The sequence below is a fragment of the Eurytemora carolleeae genome, unplaced genomic scaffold (genome assembly GCF_000591075.1).
Source record: "Eurytemora carolleeae unplaced genomic scaffold, Eaff_2.0 scaffold113, whole genome shotgun sequence".
NCBI lineage: Eukaryota > Metazoa > Arthropoda > Copepoda > Calanoida > Temoridae > Eurytemora > Eurytemora carolleeae.
This window is the reverse complement of record NW_019396138.1, coordinates 188,384-213,791: the sequence shown is the minus strand read 5'-3', so window position 1 is coordinate 213,791 and position 25,408 is coordinate 188,384. Positions and strand designations below refer to the sequence as shown.

The 25,408-nt window shown below is 32.4% G+C and overlaps 3 protein-coding genes across 7 annotated transcripts in view; 2 read left to right on the top strand and 1 right to left on the bottom strand.

Annotated features, from left to right (window-relative positions):
• Positions 1-13,244, bottom strand: part of LOC111696099 (choline transporter-like protein 4) — a 48,346-nt gene extending 35,102 nt beyond the window's left edge. The window contains exon 1 of one of the 2 annotated variants that reach the window (XM_023465637.1): positions 13,156-13,244. The gene's annotated coding sequence lies outside the window, so the exon portion shown is untranslated. Of the gene's footprint in view, positions 1-2,858; positions 3,176-13,155 lie in introns of those variants that run through there. The other variant, XM_023465635.1, reaches the window with a different exon arrangement.
• On the top strand, positions 9,333-18,561 carry LOC111696101 (putative methyltransferase DDB_G0268948). 4 transcript variants are annotated; one of them, XM_023465639.1, is made up of 12 exons: positions 10,789-10,836; positions 10,932-11,025; positions 12,358-12,496; positions 12,834-12,888; positions 13,952-14,062; positions 14,592-14,699; positions 14,772-14,860; positions 14,976-15,012; positions 15,908-16,010; positions 17,213-17,250; positions 17,466-17,533; positions 17,963-18,561. In XM_023465639.1, the coding sequence occupies exons 1-12, from the start codon at positions 10,804-10,806 to the stop codon at positions 18,066-18,068; spliced, it is 981 nt and encodes a 326-aa protein (XP_023321407.1). In that variant the 5' UTR covers positions 10,789-10,803; the 3' UTR covers positions 18,069-18,561. The 4 variants fall into 4 exon arrangements, with proteins under 4 accessions (XP_023321410.1, XP_023321408.1, XP_023321409.1 ...); XM_023465642.1 differs by lacking the exons at positions 10,789-10,836; positions 10,932-11,025 and adding an exon at positions 9,333-9,377 and having other exon boundaries at positions 17,963-18,553; XM_023465640.1 differs by lacking the exons at positions 10,789-10,836; positions 10,932-11,025 and adding an exon at positions 9,454-9,535 and having other exon boundaries at positions 17,963-18,559.
• A 556-nt stretch (positions 18,562-19,117) lies between these two features.
• LOC111696100 (alpha-N-acetylgalactosaminidase) lies at positions 19,118-24,642 on the top strand. The gene is made up of 12 exons (XM_023465638.1): positions 19,118-19,194; positions 19,566-19,736; positions 20,034-20,145; positions 20,360-20,458; positions 20,929-21,004; positions 21,631-21,712; positions 21,986-22,166; positions 22,567-22,617; positions 22,673-22,852; positions 23,038-23,103; positions 23,829-24,018; positions 24,470-24,642. The coding sequence occupies exons 2-12, from the start codon at positions 19,588-19,590 to the stop codon at positions 24,589-24,591; spliced, it is 1,308 nt and encodes a 435-aa protein (XP_023321406.1). The 5' UTR covers positions 19,118-19,194; positions 19,566-19,587; the 3' UTR covers positions 24,592-24,642.
• The last annotated feature ends 766 nt before the right edge of the window (positions 24,643-25,408 follow it).

Here is a 25,408-nt window from a genome sequence, read left to right as displayed (position 1 = left end):
AGCTGCTAAGTATTAAAAAAGAGTTAAACAACGAATTATATTAAAGCCAGAGGGGTGGGGGGAGTAGGAAGGGGTTCGACAAACGGACTAGTTCTAAATAAAGAAATTGTTTTACTCGATAAGCCAGAGAAGGATTTAAATATTGATAGATTTATGTATTTATATAGATTCTACATACATATTGCATAAACGCTCCCGTTAACAAAGCAAATGTTTAAATATTTAAAGAATGCTTTCTTCAGCAAATATTTCTAAATTCTATTTCGTAACTTTAAAAGCTGTCATTTTTAAAAATATGTCGTGCTTCAGATTATTTTTCTTTTTCAAAAGAAAGAAATGTAAAGTTCTGCTAATTTACACTTTTCAATCTTTTTATTAGAATAATCTAATAAACTTGGGTTTTTGCAGATTTTCCGATTCAGTTTAATCAGTTCGGGTCGTTTAGAAACCCAACTCATAGAGGGGAAACAGTTTGTAGGGTAGAAGGAGAACAGTTTGTAGGGTGGGAGGAGAACAGTTTGTAGGGTATTATGAGAACAGATTGTGGAGTAGGAGGAGAACAGTTTAAAGGGTATGATGAGAACAAATTTTAGGGTAAGAGGAGAACAGTTTGTAGGGTAGAAGGAGAACAGTTTGTAGGGTGGGAGAGGAACAGTTTGTAGGGTAGGAGAGGGAACAGTTTAGGGTAGGATGAAAACAGTGAACTTAAGACTTGCACCTAGGTAGAGCTCGACTATAGAAACAGGATTAAAATGAAACTAGAACCCTGGAGCTGAGAATTGGTTATTCAAATTTCAAAACTAGAAACAAATTTACATTTATTCAAAGACATCTTATTCTGATTTCATCTCATCTCACCAAATGTAAATATTTACATATTTCAATCTGTAAATTAACTGGATCTTGTTTGTCAAAGGATCTTTTCTTGGTTCAGCACATAAACCGAATTTTACATTTAATTCTTAACATTTCGGAATTAACTAAAAATAGAAATTTAAATTTCACTCCGGTCTCCATACCACGTCTAACTAAAGTAAATAGCAAGTAAGATTAAAATCTCGTGTGTTTTCAATTATAAATCCTATTTTAAAGATCTATTGAAAAGAGCAAAACTGTTGTAATTTTATTATATTTTACCAGATAAATTATGTTTTCTCATACGTGGGCGTAAAATCAAAACTAAAGGAGCTACAAGGTCAGAAAGCCGCAGCAGTAATCTCGCATAAATTTTACCTTCTTTTCCTTTGAATCTAGATTACAGTGATACCAGTGAATTTTGTTAGTTATATAAAAAACATCTTAATTGTTGAAAATAAAATGATAGTTTTATAAAACTTAGCTTTAAAATAAGTCTAATTTTTTTTTGATTCTCTTGAAAGTACAAGGTTTGCATTAAACGTGATTCTATTAATGATTGAAACCTTTCTAGTAAAACTATATCTCTGTAATCCTGGATAAAATACCGAAAACAAAGAGCGTAAATAAACAAAGATAGAACTCGAAAACTTTGTCTGGAATAAGAATTCATGAATAAATTTAAAAAAGACCAGTGAATAGATAAAATTTAGAATTTGTGTTAGGACTATTAGAGAAGAATAAACCTGACCCCAGCACAGTTCTTGATCAGGTTCACCAAATAGACGAAATATTCCGTACATATTCCATATTCAATCTTTATGCCCTGATAATTTCTTTTCTATTCCGTAAATGTACCAAATTTTTTATTTTCCATATTTTGTTTTTGTTCAATATTTTCTTTTAGTTCAATATTTTGTTCCATATTTTGTGTATGTTCCATATTTTCTTTTTGTTCCATATTTTGTGTATGTTCCATATTTTCTTTTTGTTCCATATTTTGTGTATGTTCAATATTTTCTTTTTGTTCCATATTGTGTATGTGTTCCCTATTTACTGTTTGTTCCATATTTTATTTGTGGTCTATATTTTGTATATTCCATATTTTGTGTATGTTCCCTATTTTCTGTTTTTTCCATATTTTGTGTATGTTCCTTATTTCATGTATGTTTTTTTCCCGTTTAAGTTCCATATTTCGTGTATGTTCCTCATGCAGTGGTCCAAAAGTTGAAAGCTTTCATGCAAAAGTTGTTTAAATTTAACTAATTACAGCTTAAAACAAGTGCTTTAAAGTTTCGGAAATTACATGTCTAGGGCTACAATTTTTCATCAGTATCCCATTTTACCCTCTTTACTCCCCATTCTGTTGTTTTCATATTCTGATTTTTTCTATTCCGACTAGTCCAACTAGTCCAACTAAGGAATTAATTCTATAAGCGTTTAAAATACAGAATGAACACTAGACAATGAGTCATTTAAAGCGTTCACTTTTAAACAAAATGTAGAATTACTGTACTCCCGTATAACCACCTGAGCCCAAAACTTAAGACAGGGTATCGTTATGAAAACCAGTTTTAAAACCCGGGTATCACGAATGGGGGTAGGCAGTTTTGTGAAAATCAATATTTTTGTAATGAAATATTTTTTTTCAGTTTGTTTATAATCTTTATTTTTTTCGAATCTCTTAAATCAAAATCTACACAAATGTTAGGATCCCAAAAAGGAAACTCGGGAGTTTCGTTCAACGATNTAAGCCTATCGCCCGATTTAAGTTTGTCGTTTGCAAAAACAGATAATTTTCAATCCGTTTCTCTTTTGAAACGAACCCATCCCATCCCATCTCTTCACAAAGAGACTTACAAATTTCACATTTCACTACAGAGCAAAACTGCATTGTTGCACAAAACAAATATTCAATTTACGATAACTCCTGTATAGCTTCCATAAAACTATAGAATATATTCGCGTGTTTTTTAACATTTATAGCAAATACAAATACTCACCCTGCAGTAATCTAAAGGTACGGGTGGGTTTGGTTGAAATCTGGTAAACTCAGGATTTATGAGAATGAATCACTGCACAATTGAGTTCTATTTGTTAGCGTGCGGTAGGCTCCAAGGTTTTCACGGACTGAAAGGTTCGGAGAATAAATCAGCTGTTCTCCTATTCCTCCCGTGGATACGCTCCGTCCTATTACACCTCACATTCAATCAGTAAAACTCACTTATTTCAACTCAGGAAATATCCGCACAGGTTTCGATAAACAAAACTATCAAATTTCACGAACAAGTAAAACAGAAATAAACTGTACACAATTGTGAAGACCGAGATTTGTGCAGACCTTAGGTTAAGTTTAAATACCTGTATTAAACCGGTTCATTTTGTCTAACGTTCAGCATAACCTTTACTTTAATTTTAAAACTGCTAAAGCTAAAAATAATAGGCTCTCCAACGCAATATTGAGAAGATTTAAAAACTAGTGCTAACAGAAATAAAGTTATAAAAGAAGTTATATAAGTGAATAACTCCTTCCAACTCCTATCCCCCCTCTTGCTTTCTCATGCTTCTTTTCTCAGCTGTTATTAAGTGTTTTTTTAAAAAGGGAAAAGAATTAATTTAAACCTTAAATTTAAAAATTCCCTTTTCAGCAAAGTTGCCAAGTTTCTAATGGTTTCTCATGGTTATCTGTTTTTCTAAAATTTAGAAATTCCAATAATTTTCTTTAGAATTTTAAGACCCAAAACTAGTCTAAATCTATTAAACAAAATTGAAATGTAGTAAATAAAATGCTAAATTATGTTTTCGTTAAATAAGAGAAGACACTCTTTTTTAACATTTATTAAAATCGGCGAAAAATGTTTATTATGTCAATCTGCACAAATCATCAAAAATGTATTGATTGTATACAAATTCTTTATTTAAGTTATAACATTTTAAACAGTATTAATAAAAAATCACATCTTGCCGCCTATTGTTGCAGATTTGTATAAAAAATTTTCGCAGATTTTTTTTTGCTATTCAGTTTTTCATTTTCCTTCGTTCAGTCGAATTTTCTTTCATACATTGCTATGGAACTAAGTTTTTGCCACACACTTTCTGATCCCTATATTTCAAACTAAGATTATTTAAGCTTTACGAATTCACAGTTTGAAATATCAATGATCTACGACACCGGGTTGCAAGATGCATGGATTTTTATGGCAAGAACTCAGTTTTTATGCGCAGAGTTGCATGCATTTATTGCGCAATTTTTACATAATTTTCTCTTTTGTTTTACTTCGTTTGAATTTTAAGTCTTTTTCTAAGCTAAACAAAAAAAACAAAGAAACCTTAACAAAAACAGACCAAAACATCATGAATATATATATATTATATGCGAGCCCGTTTATCAATCCACTATGATGTGGGACGTAGGAACTGGCATCGTTTTCAGGTTTGCTTTATTACATTTTTTGACATTTTTATTCTGAACATATACATCCACCAAAACGATTGTTAAAATCGTTTTGGATAATATCTTTGTTCAGATAAACAATTTTGCACAATGCTATGGGAAATCGGATTTTGCTACATGTTAAACATCTCAGATCACCTCAAAAAAAACTTTAAATGATTTAAATTGGACCTCAAAAGGATCCCCATCAGCAGTAGGACGGACCACCCGTAGAAAAATAACTTAAATTGATTTTATTCTTTATATATATAGTATATATACCTTAAACTAAGACCCTGAGTATCAGTTAATACTAACCATATATTCGTTGCATGCATTGAATACAGAAACCAGGAAGTTGGAGACTTGATAAATCTATATATATATATAGTCCTATTTCATATCCTGGATATCCCTTCAGTCCTATTTCATTTCCTGGATATCCCTTTAGTCCTATTTCATATCCTGGATATCCCTTCAGTCCTATTTCATATCCTGGATATCCCTTCAGTCCTATTTATTAATGTTTACTACAGGCAGGACTAAATCCTTCACATTAAAGGGATTGGTCTCATATTTAAAAATACTCTTAAAGGGACTGTAAGCGTAATTTCAACTGACCTTCCATGCATAGATGGCAATGCCCGATCCATATAGTACCCTTGAAAGCTTTGTCTGATAAATTGTATGAAATAGGCATTAATTTTTATAATTTGGAAAACTAATTATTTTTAATTATGTTTCTCTACAAAAGTAACTTACGCATTTGTTTAGGAATTGTCAAAAATAAACACTTTTCAACTTAGAAAAACGACAATAGATTAACATTGTTGATCAGATAAAGGTTTAAAGGGTACAGTTGTGAATCGGACATTGTCATATTTGCATGGAGAGTCCCTTGAAATTACACTGAAAGTATCTTTAATACCATATTTCAGGAACATCTTTGAACGGTAAATAGTTATATAGTTATAGTATTTATTTTTAAACACAAAATACAAAATAATAATGTATGATGGTTCAGCTTAAAATAAAACACAAAAGAAAATTTATTATGAGCTAATTGAAAATATAATGTTTGATAATTTTGTTTGATCGTATTTGTTGAAACAAAGTATACATATTGAAATCTCAACTAAATATACATTCATTGTGAATTTATAAGTAGATAATTAGTCAGCACTTAAATAATCAAAACATTTTCAGAAATGCATTCATTGAACTAATAAATACATATTGATTCAGCAAAAGTAGCAATGTATTCTCGTTGACTGTAGTAGACTTTGACATCTACCATTAGCAAAGGGTGTGAACCCATTCTTGTTGACTGCAACTAGACTTTGACATCTACCATTAGCAAGAGACTCTGTTGTGTTCCCACTCTGTTTAAAGGTCTCAAGCAAAAATCGATGAGAATTTTGCCGATTACTTCTCAAAAGCCAAAGCTAACAACAAGTGCTTTCTAGTGATGTACATGTAAAGAGCTAAAGCTAAGCTAAGCATAAGTGAGTAAGAGCGGTAAAATCTAAGCCCAAGGCGTTTGATGATAGTGTTTATAAGCAGGCTGAATCTATGTGAATTCCTGATCTCAAAAAATTGTGCTATCATGATATTATCTGGAATTCAAAGAGGGAAACAATCCCGTCAAGTTCTGTTTTTCTACATTTATATTGTTTTTATTGATCTAGTCTTTTCGTTATTTTTGCTAATTGCAATTCTTTTTAAAATCTTTAATATTCTCAATCTCCCCCTCACCCCACCCTTCAACATCAGATTTGTCGGTCAACCATTCATGTTTCATACCTACATCCCCTCCCTTTTCAATATCTAGTTTTTTTGGCAGTTCAACACTAGCTTCTCATTATTAAGGTTCACCAATCATTTTTTTTCTTTTCTCAAAAATAATTTTAAAGCCCAAATAACAAAATGTCCAAATAACAAAATGTCCAAAGTTACAAAACGTCCAAAATTACAAAATGTCCAAAGTTACAAAATGTCCAAAATTACAAAATGCCCAAATGTCCAAAATTACAAAATGTTCAAAATTTTCTAAAAATGTCAACGCAATAAAATATTTAATTACAACTTAAAAACTAGTTTTTAATTATTTTTAATCAGAACAGATTGAAAATACCTGCTTACTAAAATACTAAGATACTAGATACTTAGTATGCAAGTTACTAAGATACTAAGATACAAAATGTTATACACTACATTTATTAATCAATACAAGACATTTTTAGACAATGTAAGACATTGTCATTTTTGGACATTTGGAAATTTTGTAATTTTGGACATTTTGTAACTTTGGACATTTTGAAACTTTGGACATTTTTTATCTCTGGACATTTTGTAACTTAGTAGTTAGTTTGTTAGTAAGTAAGGATTTTTAACCCACATAGAAACAGACATCTGTGAAAAGTTGCATCAATGTTCAAGACCTTGTCAATAATGTTATAGACCAGGTCAAATGAACACAAAAATAGTACAAAAGAATCAAAAAGTTGTAACTTTGGATATTTTATAACCTTGGACATTTTGTAACTCTGGACATTTTGTAACTCTGGACATTTTGTAAATTTGGGCTTTTTGTTATCTTGGGTGTTTTTTTTTATTTGGGTGTTTTGTTTTTGGACGATTTGTAACATTGGACGTTTTGTTTTTGGGTGATCTGTAATTTAGGGTGTTTTGTTATTGGACATTTTGTTTTTGGGCGTTTTGTATCCACTCCCTCATTCTTAAGGTTGACCAATAATTTGTTAAATTTCTTTTCTCAAAATTACGTTTTTCTTAAAATTAATAAATTTTGTTATAATTGCCTATTCATCACTTTATATTTTATTGGTCTATTCTGTCCTATTGTACTGATGATGATGTAGAAAAACATCAATTCTGTCCTATAGGACTGATGATGATGTAGAAAAACATCAATTCTATCCTATCGGACTGATGATGATGTAGAAAAAACATCGATTCTGTCCTATAGAAATTATGATGATGTAGAAAAACATCGATTCTGTCCTATAGGACTGATGATGATGTAGAAAAACATCAATTCTGTCCCATAGGACTGATGATGATGTAGAAAAACATCAATTCTATCCTATCGGACTGATGATGATGTAGAAAAAACATCGATTCTGTCCTATAGAAACTATGATGATGTAGAAAAACATCGATTCTGTCCTATAGGACTGATGATGATGTAGAAAAACATCAATTCTGTCCTATAGGACTGATGATGATGTAGAAAAACATCGAAATATATTTCCTACTTTGAATTTCTACAGATAGAGAACACTTTTAACCAATTCTGATTTTTACATTTTTTTTGTTTAAGTTCTTCAATTTAAAAGAATAGAATTTCAAGATTGTGACGCTGACAGGTCCAGAATAGAATCCATATAGACTTCATTTCCTTATCTTAATTGAAAACTGCAGTTTTAAACATTTATCAGACAGCTTCCTTGCTCATCGCCAAATTCTAATGTTAAGATAAATTTAAATTTATCCAGAAGGCATGTTCAAGAATTTTAGATGCTTTGAATTGAAACTTTGTCAATAAAGAGTTTTATTGTGAATTCCTGATGTGGAAATATTTGTGGAGTGATAGAAAACGTCTGAATTGAAATCACCGCCATCTATATATATTTCACTTGTCTGTCTGTTTGTTTGCATCCAATAAACGTCAAACGGTTGAAACGATCGGGCCCAAATTTTTTGTAGGACCTCGCGTGACCCCAGTGAAGGTTCATGGATGATCGAATTTCCAAAATTTGCCTCTAACAAAATTCGATTTTTAAAATCCACGATTTTTTTTTATAAAATCCGCTAACTTTTTTGTTTTTTGTTTTGTTTTACAATGTATACAAAGAAAACATGATCACAATTGAAACAGAAGATGAGTGCGAAGAAAAGCCTAGTAATTATTAAATTAGTCACAAGCTTAAATTTTCTCATGCCTATATCTTTGCAATCTAATGGTGTAACCTTTCATATTTTAATCTGAGATTATTCGACATAGCATAATTCATAGTTCTGCGACATTAGGTTGCAACTATATAGGGATTAGAAATACCAAAGTTAAATTATAAAACATGTTTAGTCAAGCAGTCCAGAAAGTAGAATTTTTAAAATGAGATATTGTTCAACTAAAACTACACATGAAACCGTCTCATCCATTACCCTTTCTCCAATATTTCTTATGACTGAATATTTTTTCATGAACTGTCCCTGTCTAATGTTTGTAAATGTTGTAATTAAGGTCATGTTCTCCATGTTCTATATTATTGGATCCATGTAAAGAAAACTGTTTCTTAAGATTGTTTTTTACCTGCAGACAATCCTCAATCTTTATCCGTTCTTTTCTACAGGGTGAGACTGCAAATAAATTTTCTCATGGTCTTTTTAATAATTTGCCAATAAAATAATCAATTTACAGTTGCCACGCAGGAAACCATGAATATGAGAAAAATCAATTGTTGGGTAAACCTGAAGTGGATTAATGAATGATTCTAAAGATGTTATTTTTATATTCTTTTCTCTCTATTTTGTTCTTAACAATAATCCGTACACTCCTTCAAAAATGTCGTCTTCATCCCAATATTACTTTTTATCCACTTAATTGCTGTTTCTTAATCTTCCTAATTACTCTAACTACTAATATAACAACTCTTATTATCATCCTAACACTCATTGATTCCTAGTCCCAATTCTTCCATCCCAAATTTCTCTACTGTTGATTTCCATTCCAATCCCAACTTCCTCTTCAGTTGGTAACCTTTACAATTCCCCTGTATAATATACAGGGTGTCCCACATCAAATTAGACCGCGTCAATGGGTCTAAATTACGATTTGGAGGACAAATCAGAAAATTTAAGAAGAATGAATCATTTTAAAAATTTAACAAGGCTAATAGAAAATTTTGTTGGCAGAAAATGCTAGATTTTTCGCGTATTATGTGCGTATTTTGGCGTTAACAATTGTTGATAATCTTATATGATATGGGACGCTCTGTATATCCATTTATTTTTTTAGAACAAACCTGTACCTCCAAGTTTAAGAGACTGCAGTGAAAACCGATATAAGGTATCATTAGATCTGTTTTTTTATAATTTGTCAGGCTGCAATTTGTTGCTGCAACCATTGAGATATGGTCAGCTGCAAAAGATGTCACAAAATGTTTTCAGGGAAAAGAAAGAAGCCGACAATCATCTTTAATTGGTGTACACGTTGCAACATAATAAGTATGAACTAAAACGAAACCTTATTCAAAAAGCTACATTCTTAAATTACAATGAGTATTATCTTTGATCATAAGTAGCAATACAATATCTTTTGTTTGCCGATTATTATTGTAGATTTTTAGCAATTCACAGCAAACTATTTTAAATGTCGTCATCATTCAAAGCAAACTTTATTTTTCAATTCTTCAGGGACATCGCTTATTGGTTCTTAAAGACTGAACTATGTATTTGAATTAAACAAAATAATTTCGGTGATTCAAATCATAGCAAAACATTATGTCCATACAGTGATAACCCGAAAACTCTGAAATAGTAAGATAAATTTTAGGCTCAAAGGGACTGTAAAGGAAAAATTAAAGGGGGTATCGGTTGGTAGCTAATCACTTTAGCTCTTGATCGCGACCCATGAAAGTTATATCTGATCAAATGTAAACGAAAATTCATATATAAACAATTTCATATAGAGATAGTTATAGGTATAAACAGATCATATTCAGCAAATATGCAACCAATCTGAAAACAGATATCCCAGAGAAACCTATAATTGTTACTTAGATTTTCTTCAATTATTGTTTTATTATTTTTATTTATTACGTCACAAAAACCCCCACCAATGAGATTGCAGTATACTTGTCACGTGATAGTAAAAAAGGGTACAATATTTTTTCAAAAAAGAGGTTTTTAAGGGGGGGGGGGCACAAAATTTTTTTTTCGCAATGCCCCCCCCCTACACAAATGCTCTCGTTCGCCCTTGATACAAAATTGTATATATATGAATTTTCGTATTTTGACAGTTTTATATCACTTTCTCGAGACAGAAACATCAGATATAAATTTCATGGGTCGCGATCAAATGATTAGCTTTCAGCCTATACCCCCCTTTCATTTTTCCTTTCCAGTTCCTTCAAGCATGGGAAACACAAATTTAGGGGTCCATATAATTCCATCTGATTAATCCTAAATGTTGATTGATTGATATTAGGGGCATAAATAAACCATGAATTATTATTGTAAACAATTGGAAGCATAATGTCAAGTTGTAGAAAAAATTCCATACTGCAGAATGGTTACTACAAGGGAGTGTTTATTTTTCTGTATATCATAATTTTTCTCTTATATTAAATATTAATATTTACATCTTTTAGCACCCCAAATGCAGTACACATTTCTGAAGTGTAGTACACGTACACAAAAACTTGTCAAAGTTCACAAGGACACATAAAGTGTACTTTAATGCCCGTATACCCCGATCCCATTTGGGAGTTGAAATGAAATTATATGGACCCCTGCAATTGTGCTGTGTAAGTGATTTAATAAGTGTCTTGAAAAACTATTTGCTTTGTAACAACATCTTAAATATACTTAAGTTTGCTGTAACGTCGTCTTCCTTTTTCAGAGTTTTCTGGGTATCACTGTATGCGAGAGGAAGAGACATTTTAAGCATAAAATAAATTATTTAATTTGCGCTCTTCACCGAACATTCTACAAAGGAAAAGTTTTCAATGATCCAAAGAAATAAATATATTTTTTTGATTAACATTAACTTTTGGATTGTTACTTTCTAATTAACAAGAATTAGTAAAAAATTTCTTATTTAAATTTGAATTTTTGACACACCACATACGTTACCACATTTACAATGTGAACAGTGCAGAGAAACTAGTTATTCTCATATCTGTTTATTTAATAAAATTCCTTAGTATGCTTCATACACTGTTCATTGGAACTACAGGGTGTCCCACGAAACATGACAGTATGCAGGACGACTTGAATGTCGTCTTGATTTTTGATATAATTTGCTGCGTTTATTTTGTCAACCTAATTTTAGAAATAAATTTCTAGAGATAATAATCACAAAATTTCCCTTGTCCTGCCATTTCCAAAATGTGGTCTGCCTTTTTTGTGCTTTCAATATTGCCCGAGATATGAAGAATTTCGTTCAGATTTCGACAATTTTGCTTTTATTTAACAAAATTGAAATTTGAACCAAATTCTGTATATCTCCTGTAATATTGAAAGCACAAAAAACGCAGACCCCTTTTTGGAAATGCCAGGGCTAGGAGAATTATGTGATAATTGTTTCAAGAATCATACATGTTAAAGTAGATAGAAGAATAAATGTCACAAATAAATTCCAATACCAAAGACGACTTTCAAGTCGTCTTCCTATTGTCATGTTTCGTGGGACACCCTGTATTAACTTTTCTGTAACCTACGCTGGATTAAGATGATAAATTTCTGCCTAACTCCCGCAATGGGTGTCAAAATCGTGAAATTAAGTTTCCTGCCTTAAAACAAGATTTTAAGGGGTTTGTCTAAAGCTTTAAGAAAAAGCAAAACTGATTCATTTATGTAGTTTTATTGGGACTTTGACGAACTCATCTTTTTGAATTTATTTCATTCCATCTCTTTATGATTTTTTCATCTCAAACTCCAATATTTATATGTATTGAATGTCATTGTTGTGGCTTGATTTAACAATATTCCAAACCTGGAAGCATAACAATTTGTCGACTCATACGATTCAATCTAGCTTGCACTTATGAGCTAAAAAAAACGATAATGAGCTAAATTGCACCTTTGAAAATAAAGAAATATAAGTTCGGCGTATTTTAAATTCAGTTTAAATTTCATTACGTTTCCAAATAAAATAACTTGTATTATTTATAATGCTTTAAAAAAAAAGATTCTTAATTTTTCCTGAGTTGCGCTCTGGATGTTTTGTAAGCAAAATTGGTCTTGAAACCTTAGTAAAGTAAAATTCCATGAAGTTCCCTGTAAAATAGTAGTCAATAATAAAATTGATATAATTTGCATTCTAGATTGTCTGAGCGGATTAAAAATGAGCGAGGATAAAAGATATTTTGAGTCTGATGATCATGTGAAATTATACATCTCTGCTCGACCTACTCTACCCACTGCTGTTATAACAACAGTCAAGAAGTACCTAATGGAAAAAAGGTAATAAAAAATATTTCTAAATAACTAGGTATTTTTTGATAAAATAATTACAACGATTAAATATTGACTTCACCTGCAACCATGTTTACTTCGTAAATCAAAAACAATAAAAATCAAAGAATTTCTCAAAGAATTTCCTGTTTTCATTGGTGGATTCCGATTTTTGAATCATCCTTTTTTCTTAATTTGGGCCGTGCAAAACCTTCCCTGGGGTCATGTAAATTCCCGAAAAAAGACCTGATAAGTTCACCCATTTTTAATTTTTTGTTTTCGATACATACAAACAGAAAAGAAAATACACATATATAAATTGGAAAAAAGATTTATGTTTTCCTAGATCTTGCCTCGGAGATCCAACTTTTGTTGTTGACGTAGCTTGCGGGTCAGGACAGGTACAGTTGAATTAATGCTATGTATACAATGTACATTGTACCTGTATTAGGGGTAGGGTATCCATTAGCAAATTTTTTGCGCAATTTTTGTCAACGAAAGCGTAAATTTTTCTTTCGTTGCACAATGCGCTACATTTTTGCGCGAAAATTCATTTCGCGCTATTCCGCACTTGCGTTATTCTGTTTTGCGCTATTTTGCGGATCAAATTCTCATTAAAAGGTTATTGGCATAAAACTGCAATGTTTAAAAGTGAACTGATTACTTGCCTAAAACTCTCCTTTGCAACTTAATGTATATGATGGGCGTTGGCTTGGCACATAGGAAATCAAGATGTGAACACTCTCACACGAGCAGTATTTTGTCAACTACTCTTTTTAAACTTAAGCAAGAAAAATACGCGTAGCATTTTTGCGACACTTCAAAATTTAGGCTGTATAGAAATTTGATGACTCAGGGTTGTCTATGTCTCAGTGGGAATAGACCTTTGATATTTCAATCATATCCATTTGACAAGAAGTAGTCAACTTTGAGATGCAAAAGAATGCCCCTGCGCATACAAAGATTAAAAAAAACTTTGCATCAGTTTTTAATTTTCTAATTTCTATTTTATCATTATTTGTCCTTCAGTTTGAAGATTTTGTAGCTAAAAGTAACCAATTCAGAGTATCATAATCATAATTTTGTTTGTATGTAATTTTTAAATAAACCTTCTGTTGTTTGATTCTGTGCTGAAACTATCAATTTTAGTCAATTTGCTGAAAAACATCATGTTTTGCGTAAAAATTTACGTTTTGCTCAATAATTCCGGTTTTCGCAAATTACGCAAAAAAAATTGCGCAAAAACGCGCAAAACTTGAGCTTTGTAATAGTTTTGTATTATTAATCAATCTATTATTTAAAACCGAACCAAACCCTAGTTTAAAGTTCGTCCTAAAGTTCAACTCTGTATATTTAATGAAACCTTTCCAGTGTTAAAAAAAGGTACTTTTAGAATTATGTTAGTAATTTCAAAATCAGAGTTGTTTAGCAGAAAACGATAATTATTGTTTCATTATTTTTCAGAGCAGTGTTCCACTGACTGCTGAGTTTGATTCAGTTCTTGGGACGGATATAAGCCCTGGACAAATCGAACAAGCAAATCTTAGTTCACATCCTTCAAACATTAGGTTCCAGGTGGGTTCAAACAGATTTATTTCCATCATCCCAGTTTCTAAGTAAGATTTGCTGAAAGTATCCCTGTCTAGGTTGGATCTGCTGAAAGTATCCTTGTCTTGGTTAAATCTGCTTAAATTATTCCTGTCTAAGTTAGATCTGCTGCAAGTATCCCTGTCTAGGTTGGTTGGATCAGCTGAAAGTATTATCCTTGTAGAGGATGAATCTGCTGAACTCATCCATGTCTAGGTTGGATCTGCTAAATTATCCTTGTAGAGGATGGATCTGCTGAAATTATCCCTGTCTAGGTTGGATCTGCTGAAATTTTCCTTGTAGAGGATGGATCTGCTGAAATTATCCCTGCTAGAGGATGGATCTACAGAAATTATCCCTGCTAGAGAATGGATCTGCTGAAATTATCCATGTCTAGGTTGGATCTGCTAAAATTATTCTTGTAGAGGATGAATCTGCTGAAATTATCCATGTCTAGGTTGGATCTGCTAAAATTATCCTTGTAGAGGATGGATCTGCTGAAATTATCCATGTCTAGGTTGGATCTGCTGAAATTATCCCTGTAGAGGATGGAAGTGTAGATGCTGTATTCTGCTGCATGGCTCTTCACTGGCTGAACCATGATAAATTCTTCGCCGAGGTCCAGGTACAAGTAAAACATAAAGCTTGGTTAAACAAAATCTGATTTTGTAAATTGTAAACTTTGATTACTTTTTAGAGGGTTCTGAAGAAGAATGGCGTTCTCGCTATTGTAGGATATAAGGATGCTGGAGCGGAAGCCCCTCTGGGTGTATCCCAGGAAATCAGGTATAAATCCGTCCGTTCTTGGTACCCGATAAGTCTCTAGTTAGATATCCAATGTAAATGATTTGAAGTGAGAAACTAAGTTCGAATTGATTTTTCTCATTGTTTTATTCTCTAGAGACAAGTTCATGGCGGCTCAGGAGCAGTTCCTCCAGGTAAAAAAAAAGAAGGCAAAATAAATCCAGGATTAAATGCTGACCCTAGGCTAGGATTTAGTTAGGATAGGATAAAGAGGGACAAATGACGATGTTTTTTACTAGTTTAGAATAATAGAACCCGCTTAGGATACATAGAACAAGGTATTGATACATCGACCAGGTTAGAATACAGAGACAAGGTCAGGATACAGAAACCAGGGTATGGAAACAGAAACAAGGTTATGTTACAGAACCAGGGTATGATACAGATACCAATTTGTAGATACAGAACCAAGGTTAGGATACAAAAAAACCAGGTTAGGATACAAAAACCAGGTTCATACAGAAAAGGGATAGGATACAGAAAACATTATAGGTTACTGAAACCAGGGAAGGATACAGAAACCAGGGTAGGATACATAAACCAAGGTCAGGATACAGAAACCAGGTTAGCTTACAGAATCGGGGTAAAGGTACAGATACCAGGTTATAAATACAGAACCAAGGTTAGGATACAAAAACCAGGTTAGGATACCAGAATCAGGTTAGGATACAGAAACCAGGGTAGGATACAGATACCAGGTTATAGATACAGAACCAAGGTTAGGATACAAAAACCAGGTTAGGATACCAGAACCAGGTTAGGATACAGAAACCAGGGTAGGATACAGAAACCAAGGTAGGATACAGAAACCAGGTTAGGAAACAGAAACCAGGTTAGGAAACAGAAACCAGGGTAGGATACAGAAACCCTCTAAGAATAAAGAGACCAGGGTAGGATACAGAAACACAAGGTTTAGAAATATCTAAAAAATAAGACTAGAATAGAGAAATTAGTTATGATTTAGAAACATTGTTGTCAAAAAATGATATTGATAATTTTGTTCTATTTGAAAGTCTCATATATTCTAAGGACATATATCCGTTCTTTGATCCTGCAGTGGAACTATGCTTGAAAGAATATAAAGATATTCATCCTCTTCCAGGATTCGCGGATACTGCTTATATCACAACAGGTTAACCTTGTCATATTTAATCATACAATTAACCTCCCCCCAGGGCCGTAACTGAGGGGGGCGAAGGGGCGCACGCCCCCCATAAAGATACATTTGTTTTTAGACCCGAAAATGCACTTGATTTCTACAATATCGAAAAAACGGATTCCCTAGTTGGCATTTCCTGAAAATTGAGATTATAATTCAGTAGACTGTATATTAATATATTCCAAAGAAAAATTTTAGGTGTTTTGACTTGAAAGCTGATGGTCCAATTTCAGCAGTGTGAACTATTAACTGAAGTCTAAAAGTCAACTTCCTATTCCAGAGTTTTCTGGTTATCACTGTATTTCATTTATTCAATTACTTAACAATACCTGCCCTGTTTCATTTTGCAAATCTTAAACTAGTTTATTTTATTTTTTTTACATAAATGTATTATATTAGATTATTTTTGTTTCCAGATATTATTGTTCATTTTAAATGCTGTGTTGATGACAGTTCAATGATATGAAATTAATCAATGAAAAAGATTAAAAATTAAGCAATGAAAAAATATTGAAATTAAGCAATGAAAAAATATTGAAATTAAGCAATGAAAAAAGATTAAAATTAAGCAATAAAAAAGATTGAAATCAAGCAATGAAAAAGATTGAAATTAATCAATGAAAAAGATTAAAAATCAAGCAATGAAAAAATATTGAAATTAAGCAATGAAAAAAGATTAAAATTCAGCAATAAAAAAGATTGAAATTAAGCAATGAAAAAGATTGAAATTAATCAATGAAAAAGATTAAAAATCAAGCAATGAAAAAATATTGAAATTAAGCAATGAAAAAAGATTAAAATTAAGCAATAAAAAAGATTGAAATTAAGCAATGAAAAAGATTGAAATTAAGCAATGAAAAAAGATTAAAATTAAGCAATAAAAAAGATTGAAATTAAGCAATGAAAAAGATTAAAATTAAGCAATAAAAAAGATTGAAATTAAGCAATGAAAAAAGATTAAAATTAAGCAATAAAAAAGATTGAAATTAAGCAATGAAAAAGATTAAAATTATAGCAATAAAAAAGATTATAACACTTGACGAATTTGAAGTAAAAAAGTTAGTTTTTCACACAGAAAATCAAAAATTTCACTTCGTTTCACTCGGTGGGCTCCCCCCGTACGTCCTCTATTAAACCCCCCTTTTTCCTCTTCATTTATAGAAATCCTTTCACAGGGTTGACTGGAGAGCGTAAAATGCCAGCTCAGATTCAGGTACAAAAAAAAATTGACGAATACATAACCATTGAAATTAGATTAGTTTTTTTTAAAAGTTTGCAATCGCAAATTTCTTTTCATATAATTAAACTCCATTTTCAAAGTTTTGCTCATACCCTATACCTAGGTATCGATGAAACCTAAGTTTGACAATTGTTTTCAGTCCAAACATTTTAATAATCTATTAATGTTTAATATCTATTTGTTGTAAGTTTGAGAATATGTTGACCACGTCCGCTTACCAGATCTTCAAGAACAAGGACGAGGCTAATGCGCTCAGGAACAGTTTTAATCCTTTATCCTGCTCAGACTCATGTTACATGGCGATATTCCTTCCCTCCTAAACTCTTAACTAATTCCTAAAAATATTAGACTTAAAAAACAATATAAAGACATATACCGATGTTGGTTTCTATCTAAATGTATTTTTATTGACCAAGTACAAACATAGATAAAATCACATCTAAAAAAGATAATAATGCTTGAATAATTTGGAAAAGAGTCGTCATTCGAGAGTGGCATTTTTTATCGCACATTCAAATATTGATGAGTTTAATGCCTACGTCTCTATTTAACAATATTAGCATTTAGCAAATGTTTTAAATATTAATTATCGGGATGGCCAAAGAACCTCGGAAACGCTCAAAAATGGTTTAATAAACATTAATAATTCTACAATTTTTTAAATAATGTTTAAAAACTGGTCTAGAGTATCAGAGGCTTTGAAGTCAAGATTTCTGGAATGTTTCCCTAGTCTGGAAACAGAAGCAGTTTTTCAACATTCAACAGTCCTGGTCTTAGGACGGAAATCATAATCATGGTTTTATTATATTCAACAGTCCTGGTCCTAGGACGGAAACCATAATCATGGTTTTATTATATTTAACAGTCCTGATCTTAGGACGGAAACCATAATCATGGTTTTATTATTATATTCAACAGTCCTGCTCCTAGGACGGAAACCATAATCATGGTTTTATCATATTTAACAGTCCTGGTCCTAGGACGGAAACCATAATCATGGTTTTATTATATTAACAGTCCTGGTCCTAGGACGGAAACCATAATCATGGTTTTATTATATTCAACAGTCCTGGTCCTAGGACGGAAACCATAATCATGGTTTTATTATATTCAACAGTTCTGCTCCTACGACACAGACCATATTTTATCATTTTTTTTTTGCTTCTAAAATGTTTGCTTTTTGTGTTAGTTTTGCTTTTATTTGTAATTTGTTAAAATTAAATAAATAACAACTTTTAAGTTTGTTCTCACTCTCCTTTGTGCAGTTTTCTTTATTGCAATAGATAGTAAAATAAAAGACTATTAAACTCTTGATATTTTCAAATCTACAGTGAAAACCAGAAAACTACGGAATAGGATTTTAGACTCAAGTTACGAATTTTAATAGTTCAATGAGTATGGGACACAGCAATTGTGCAGTGTAAACAGACCCATTTTACTTAGTTAGTGATTCAATAAGTGTCTAATCAAAATTTTTGCTTAGCAACAACTTCAAATATCTATATAATAAAACAAGACGTTCATATGTTGCGTATAGCCGGCCAAACGGCTGGACCGATTGGACTGAAATTTTTTGCGGACACTCATGGATGGCCGGGGGGTGTTATAGGCTAAAAACAAAAAAAATAACATTTTTTTCCACGGGCAACGCCGGGCCCTTGAGCTAGAATACTATAAAAATGTTAGTTAACTAAACCTACAATATTTCCAGCTTCTTATCAATTCAAAAGCCATTATCTCTTATCTTAATGACTTCAAAGAATTGCAAGAATTAGTTTTAAAATAACAATTTTATTTTCTAGCCTTTTTAAACAATTTATAGGAAAAGATAAGAAGTTTATGTTGTAATGTATCTTTCTATGAATAGTACATAGTCAGTAAATATTTTTCAGTATTGAAGGAGACTTATTCAAAGAGGCAGGTTTTAATATTTCTGTAAAAACTGTATATATTCTGTATAACTCTTTTCAACCCTTTAATCATTTCTTCATACTATCTCACTATATTTCTAATTATTTATTCAACCATCTCACTATCCATCTTATTATCCCCTACAATCATCTCATCAGGCCTTTAACTATTTCATTATCCCCTGCAACTATCTCATTATCCCTACATCCATAACATCAGACCTAAATTCATCTTACTGTATGTTAAGATTGGTTTTGATTTTAGCCCNGTAACAGCTGATCTGATCCGAGAAAGAAGAAGGATTGTTATCGGGTTTCTCTTATCTGAGTTCAGTCAACAATCCAACCCTGGAGTAGAGTTCAGTCCACCTATTTTAGGATATCTAGTACAGAGTAAAAAATGCTCTGGATCTTATTCCTCTCAACCATCCTTGGTTTAAGTTCAAGCCTGGAGAATGGTTTGGTCCGAACACCTCCGATGGGTTGGATGTCATGGGAGAGGTTCCGTTGTAACACTGACTGTACAACTTATCCTGAAGACTGTATCAGGTAACTTATCTAATTTTTAAATCCATTACTTTAGAGTGGGTAGGATTTTTTGACAATTGACTTTAAAACTGATGTCAAAATGATAGGGTCATGGTGGTTAATAGGTGTTAGAATTATAAATACATGGTAGGATTGTGACTTATTGATGGGATTTAGAAAAAAGGTGAAAATAAACAAAAAACCTCAGACCAAGTAACCTGATGACAAGGTCTAGTTGTGATTAAGTGCTTGCTGTCAAGGACACGTTATCTTGGCCAAGAATATCACAATTTATCAATTATGACAAATATGTTTCAGTGAAAGATTATTCCGCGAGATGGCGGACATGTTGGAGGTTGGAGGTTACAAGGAGGTTGGGTACCAGTACATTATCATTGACGACTGCTGGCTAGACCACACCAGGGATAAGGTTAGGAGCAAGAAACAATTTAAGAATTTAATAGACGCGACGTTCAGATCGTCCTCAGATCCACGCGGCATCATTTACATTTATGATGTGTTTAGAAGTAAGCACTCATTGTTTTCATGTTCTATGTATTTTAAAGCTTGGTTAAAATTAAATTTAAAATCATATCGTTGTATTAATATATAAGACGACGATTATAAAAAATCTGATTTCTAAGGATGGAAAACTGCAACCTGACCCTCAAAGGTTTCCGTCCGGGATACGCAACCTGTCCGATTATGTTCACAAACTGGGATTAAAGTTTGGAATTTATGAGGTGAGCTCTTAGTTAAAGTTAAACATTGATCAGTGATTTTTTTCTTTACAGAGGAAGAAATTAATTTCCTCTCGAATGTCGTCTTCCTTTCAAATTATTATTTATTCAAGACATTGATATTTTTTATGTATTTTTCCCATTCAAAGTACAATAACAAACATCAGAAAGTGTTCTAACATTTCTTTTGATGTCTAACTTTGTGTTAAATTGGTAAAACATTAAGGGGAATATGAACTGATGCAGGGGGCATGAACCAAGATGCACTCAAAACGTCAATTACATGTCCCTTCAGTACGATTTTCAGATTTTGTAAATTTGCTATATTTTTACGGTCCAATTCCATAAACCTTCCTTGTGGTCATTTGAGATAAAAAAAAGAAAATGTTCGCTCATCGGTATATAGATGAAGTGTTCATAAGATATATAGTTTTAATGCGTGAATTGAACTAGGTCTATCCTTGATATTCTAGGATTATGGGAATCTAACCTGCGGAGGATATCCAGGAGTTTTGGGACACATGGAAACCGATGCAAATACGTTCGCAGGTTTTCTACACTTTTATCATTCAGCTGAAATAATATTTTTTTAATTCAGAAAATAATAAATCTTTGATGGTTGTTTGGATTAATTGAAATTCAATTGGTGAAGATTGGCACTAGCTTGTTTTGTTTCATAAAAACTTTAAAATTTTTTTTACTTTTAAAAGGCACGATAAAATCTCTGACGGTGCAAACAATTCAAAACTGTTTTCTGTAAAATTTTTATTTTATTAAACTATGCAAAAATTTTATTATAAAAGAAATTATAAGACAAAAACGAACCAAAAACTACTCATTTTAGTTTTTTTCATAACTCTTCTTTCAAGGTTAAAATTTGGCATGGTGGAGAAACCCATACGTTTAAAACAAATAATTTTAAAATATGTAGAAAATATGTAGAAGTCCAAAACCCTTAAAATTTTAAAAGAACAAACCAAGTTATCACTACATCCAATACACTATACATAAATACGTCCCATTTTAAATTTTTGTTTCGATAACTAACATTTCAAAGGAAATGCCTACCATATTGATTCTCCAGAAAAATTAAAGTTCTGAATAATTTTTCAATAAATAAAATTGAAAATAAAACTTGTTGGAGAAGATGGAATCTGAACCTGAATCCTGTTTAGACTGGCAGGTTGATTATGTAAAGCTGGACGGATGTTACTCAGACCCTGATACTATGATAACAGGATACCCAGAGTTCGGCAGGTTAGAGTATCATTAATAGGCTTGAAGAGCCATGATAAAGTTTTTTTTGGCTCTGATTATCTGATGTTATCTTGGCTGTACTGTCCTACAGATGTATACGTGCTTACCAAGAATAAATTTTATAAGGTTAATCATTTTTTCATGGTGATCTTAGATTTGCCAAGTCTTGACTTTTTAAAACGATTGCTATTGTAGACTAAGCCCCAAACGTTTATGATATAGACAAAAATGAAAAATATTGGTTTTCCGTCCATATAAACAATATATTTGTAGATATCTGAATAAAACTGGACGTCCCATGGTTTACTCCTGTAGCTGGCCCGCATATCAGATCGGACACAACCCCAACTATACTGCTATATCGGAGCACTGCAACCTTTGGAGAAACTTTGATGATATAGAGGATTCCTGGGCGTCCCTTCTCTCTATCATTGATTTCTATGGAGATGATAAGGGGAGTTTAAAATCTGTTTGATAGGACTGTAAGAGTAATGTCAAGTGACCCTACATGCAAAGACGGCAATGTCCGATTTACAACGGTACCATGGAAACATGAATCTAATCTGATCTGAGTGGTAGATACGGTCGTTTTACTGACTCGCAAATTTTTAATGCGGGCCATTTCTCCATTGCTTCTTATTATCAAGGAATGCGCAAGTTACTTATGCAGAGAAACCGCAAATGAAAATAAACAGTTTAACGAAACCTAACATGAATATCTAATTCCTACTTGACCAGACACAGCTTTTTAGGGTATTTGCCATCTCAGCATGGAGTGTCACTTTGAAATTACGCCTACAGTCTCTTTGATTCTTGGTTCTTAGAAAACATAAAAATAACGAAATGATTTATAGGATAAGTTTGGTTCAGTTGCTGGCCCAGGGCACTGGAATGATCCGGATATGGTTAGTAAAAAGAAAACTCAAAAATATTTCATTTTCTAAATCTTTCCTTGTTTAGTTGATAATAGGGAACTATGGTCTATCTGTGGACCAGGCCCAGGTTCAGATGGGGATGTGGTGTCTCATGGCCGCTCCTCTTATCATGTCCAATGATCTGAGAAAGATGAGACCGGAGTTTGCGGAGATATTGCTCAACCGGGACGCAATTAAGATAAATCAGGATCCTCTTGGAGTACAGGTCAATACTAAAAAAACAATAGTTTTTTGTTCGGTTTTTAGTTTTTTCACTTAAAAATTCACAATAGCTGTATTGCAAAATTGGGGTTGCACTGTTCGGCCGTTCAACTCGTGAATGCTGTAGAAACCCACGAGACAATTTCTAGAATAGGCCCATACTAATTGAGGATTTCTACGTTTTGTCAGGCATCAAGAATTCTGAGACAGGGGTATATAGATGTTTACAGTAAACCTATTCTTCCCTCCTATCAGGTTATACACTAGGCTTGCCAGGACTTATGTGCATTATTGCTTGACCATGAATATGGCAAGTTTTTAGTTGATAATCCGTCACTTGTATTCATGTTTGGCAGCAATTTGCGAGTAGATTAAAAAATAACATTACGTAAGGTTCAACTGTCACTATTTCCCCGGGTTTCATGCTCTATTATTAAAAGGAAGAAAGCATAAATAAACGATACACCGGGCTGAACCTACACTTTATAATTTGATTTGAGCTGGTAACTTTTGTTTTGGATACTGAAGACCCCTGCTTGACCTCGATATCCACTATGGACACTTTTAATTTGAAAACCAATGCTCAATTCGTTTAGTTATTCCTCCCTTGATCAAAGCTCCCTTCTACTCCTTCATCCCCTGGTTGGGTACGATTTACCATGCGGGGTATCGAATAAAGATAAAATTAATCTGGATATTAACAAAAGATAGATATCAAGAATTGATCTCGATATCCACAATACAAGAGTTCCTAGCTTAGGATACTTTGCGCTAAATCTTGCATCTAATAAACATGATTAACTGATATGTTGACTTTAGTTCGAATAATTTATTGGTCGATTTCATAAATTTTTCAATAAATTAAAAATTGAAGAAGTAAATCTTTCATTTAACACTAGACAATGAAAAAAAACCCTAAAAATAAATTCTACAAATTTTTAATTGACCTAAAAACTATTAATACATTGATTAATTTAAAGAACAAGTATTCTGTTGCTATCGGTTTCTTGAACCGATGGACCTCTGGAACTCCTATCCGGGTTAGTTTTGCTCTCTCCGAGCTCGGATTAAACCATCCTTCTGGATATTCAGCATTCGACATTTTCTCCGGAAAACCGCTGGGAAATTTCTCTCCAAAATCAACCTTTACGGCCGACGTAAACCCATCAGGTACAGTTTATTTGAATAAACAGAAAACTTCCTAAATACTAGGCTCTTCTATTTAAATTGTGAATATATTCTTTTTGTTTACATTTTAAAACAAAGAAGAATTTTTTTTTGCGGATTTAAAAAAAATTCGCGGATTTTCAAGAATTTAATTTTTTTTACAAAATTAAAAACCTTTAAGACACATTTTTTAAAATTTTTATCATTCATAAACCTTCCTTGTGGTCACGTGGTCACGTTTATTGGATTCAAACAAACAAACAGAAAGACAAACAGACAAGCCAAATTTATATATATATGTATAGTAAATTTTATAAACAATTTCAAAGACATATAATCTATGTTTTTGTAGGGGAGGGTAAAAGGATTCTTTAAAAAAAAAAATATCAAAAATGTGCAACAAAAAAACAAGCATTTTCAACGAATCAAATCCATCAACAATTTCGCTTTTTAGGATTCCTCCTGGTTCGGTTTAATCTTCTCCCTGGTCGAATAAGGAAGACAGGCTCCAGGTCAGAGATAGGAAAACTGAACCTTCAGTTTCCAGGTCTTACTGGATGGAAAACAGAACTTTAATTCTCCATCTTTAATCGTTAAATAAATATATTTTAAAAATCCTTTCTTGAACTCATGAATATAAAAAAAAAGTTGTACCAGGAACGGAGAAAGGTTAAACTGGAAAGAAAGCATAAACTAGAAATGAAGAAAGAGGTTAAACTGGAAGGGAAGAAAGGTTTAACTGGAAGGGAAGAAAGGTTTAACTGGAAAGAAAGAAAGGTTAAACTGGAAAGGAAGAGATTAAAACCAATTTAAAATTATTAGTTTACATAAGTAAATGCGAATAGTTAATATAGAAGGAGGAAAACGCAAAATGTTTTTTCCCTTCAAATAATCATTTCCTATAAAAGGATATCGGCAAGTGTCAAACATCATGGATTAAATATCTAAAATTGTGTCTAAATGGTGACGTGAACACTTGGGGGTAGGCTCTCTACGTACGACACCGGGATTCGGATCCAAATTTTATTCAGAGCAGATACAAGAACCGGATCCATTTTATTCAGATCAGATACAAGAACCGGATCCATTTTATTCAGAGCAAATACAAGAACCGGATCCATTTTATTCAGAGCAAATACAAGAACCGGATCCATTTTATTCAGAGCAAATACAAGAACCGGATCCGTTTTATTCAGAACAAATATAAGAACCGGATCCATTTTATTCAGAGCAAATACAAGAACCGGATCCATTTTATTCAGAGCAAATATAAGAACCAGATCCATTTTATTCAGAGCAAATACAAGAACCGGATCCTTTTTATTCAGAGCAAATACAAGAACCGGATCCGTAACAAAAAATTGATCCCAAGCACTGAAAAAAATGTGAGAAT

Excerpts from the sequence above, each read along its gene's own strand:
- LOC111696101 (XM_023465639.1), top strand. The coding sequence starts at position 10,804 with ATGAAATTATATGGACCCCTGCAATTGTGCTGT. Across the intron at positions 12,497-12,833 it reads AAGTACCTAATGGAAAAAAG|ATCTTGCCTCGGAGATCCAA; the intron begins GTAATAAAAAAT and ends ATGTTTTCCTAG. Across the intron at positions 14,063-14,591 it reads CTTCAAACATTAGGTTCCAG|GTTGGATCTGCTGAAATTAT; the intron begins GTGGGTTCAAAC and ends ATCCATGTCTAG.
- LOC111696100 (XM_023465638.1), top strand. The coding sequence starts at position 19,588 with ATGCTCTGGATCTTATTCCTCTCAACCATCCTTGGTTTAAGTTCAAGC. Across the intron at positions 20,459-20,928 it reads TAAAGTTTGGAATTTATGAG|GATTATGGGAATCTAACCTG; the intron begins GTGAGCTCTTAG and ends TTGATATTCTAG. Across the intron at positions 22,167-22,566 it reads ATTTCTATGGAGATGATAAG|GATAAGTTTGGTTCAGTTGC; the intron begins GGGAGTTTAAAA and ends AATGATTTATAG.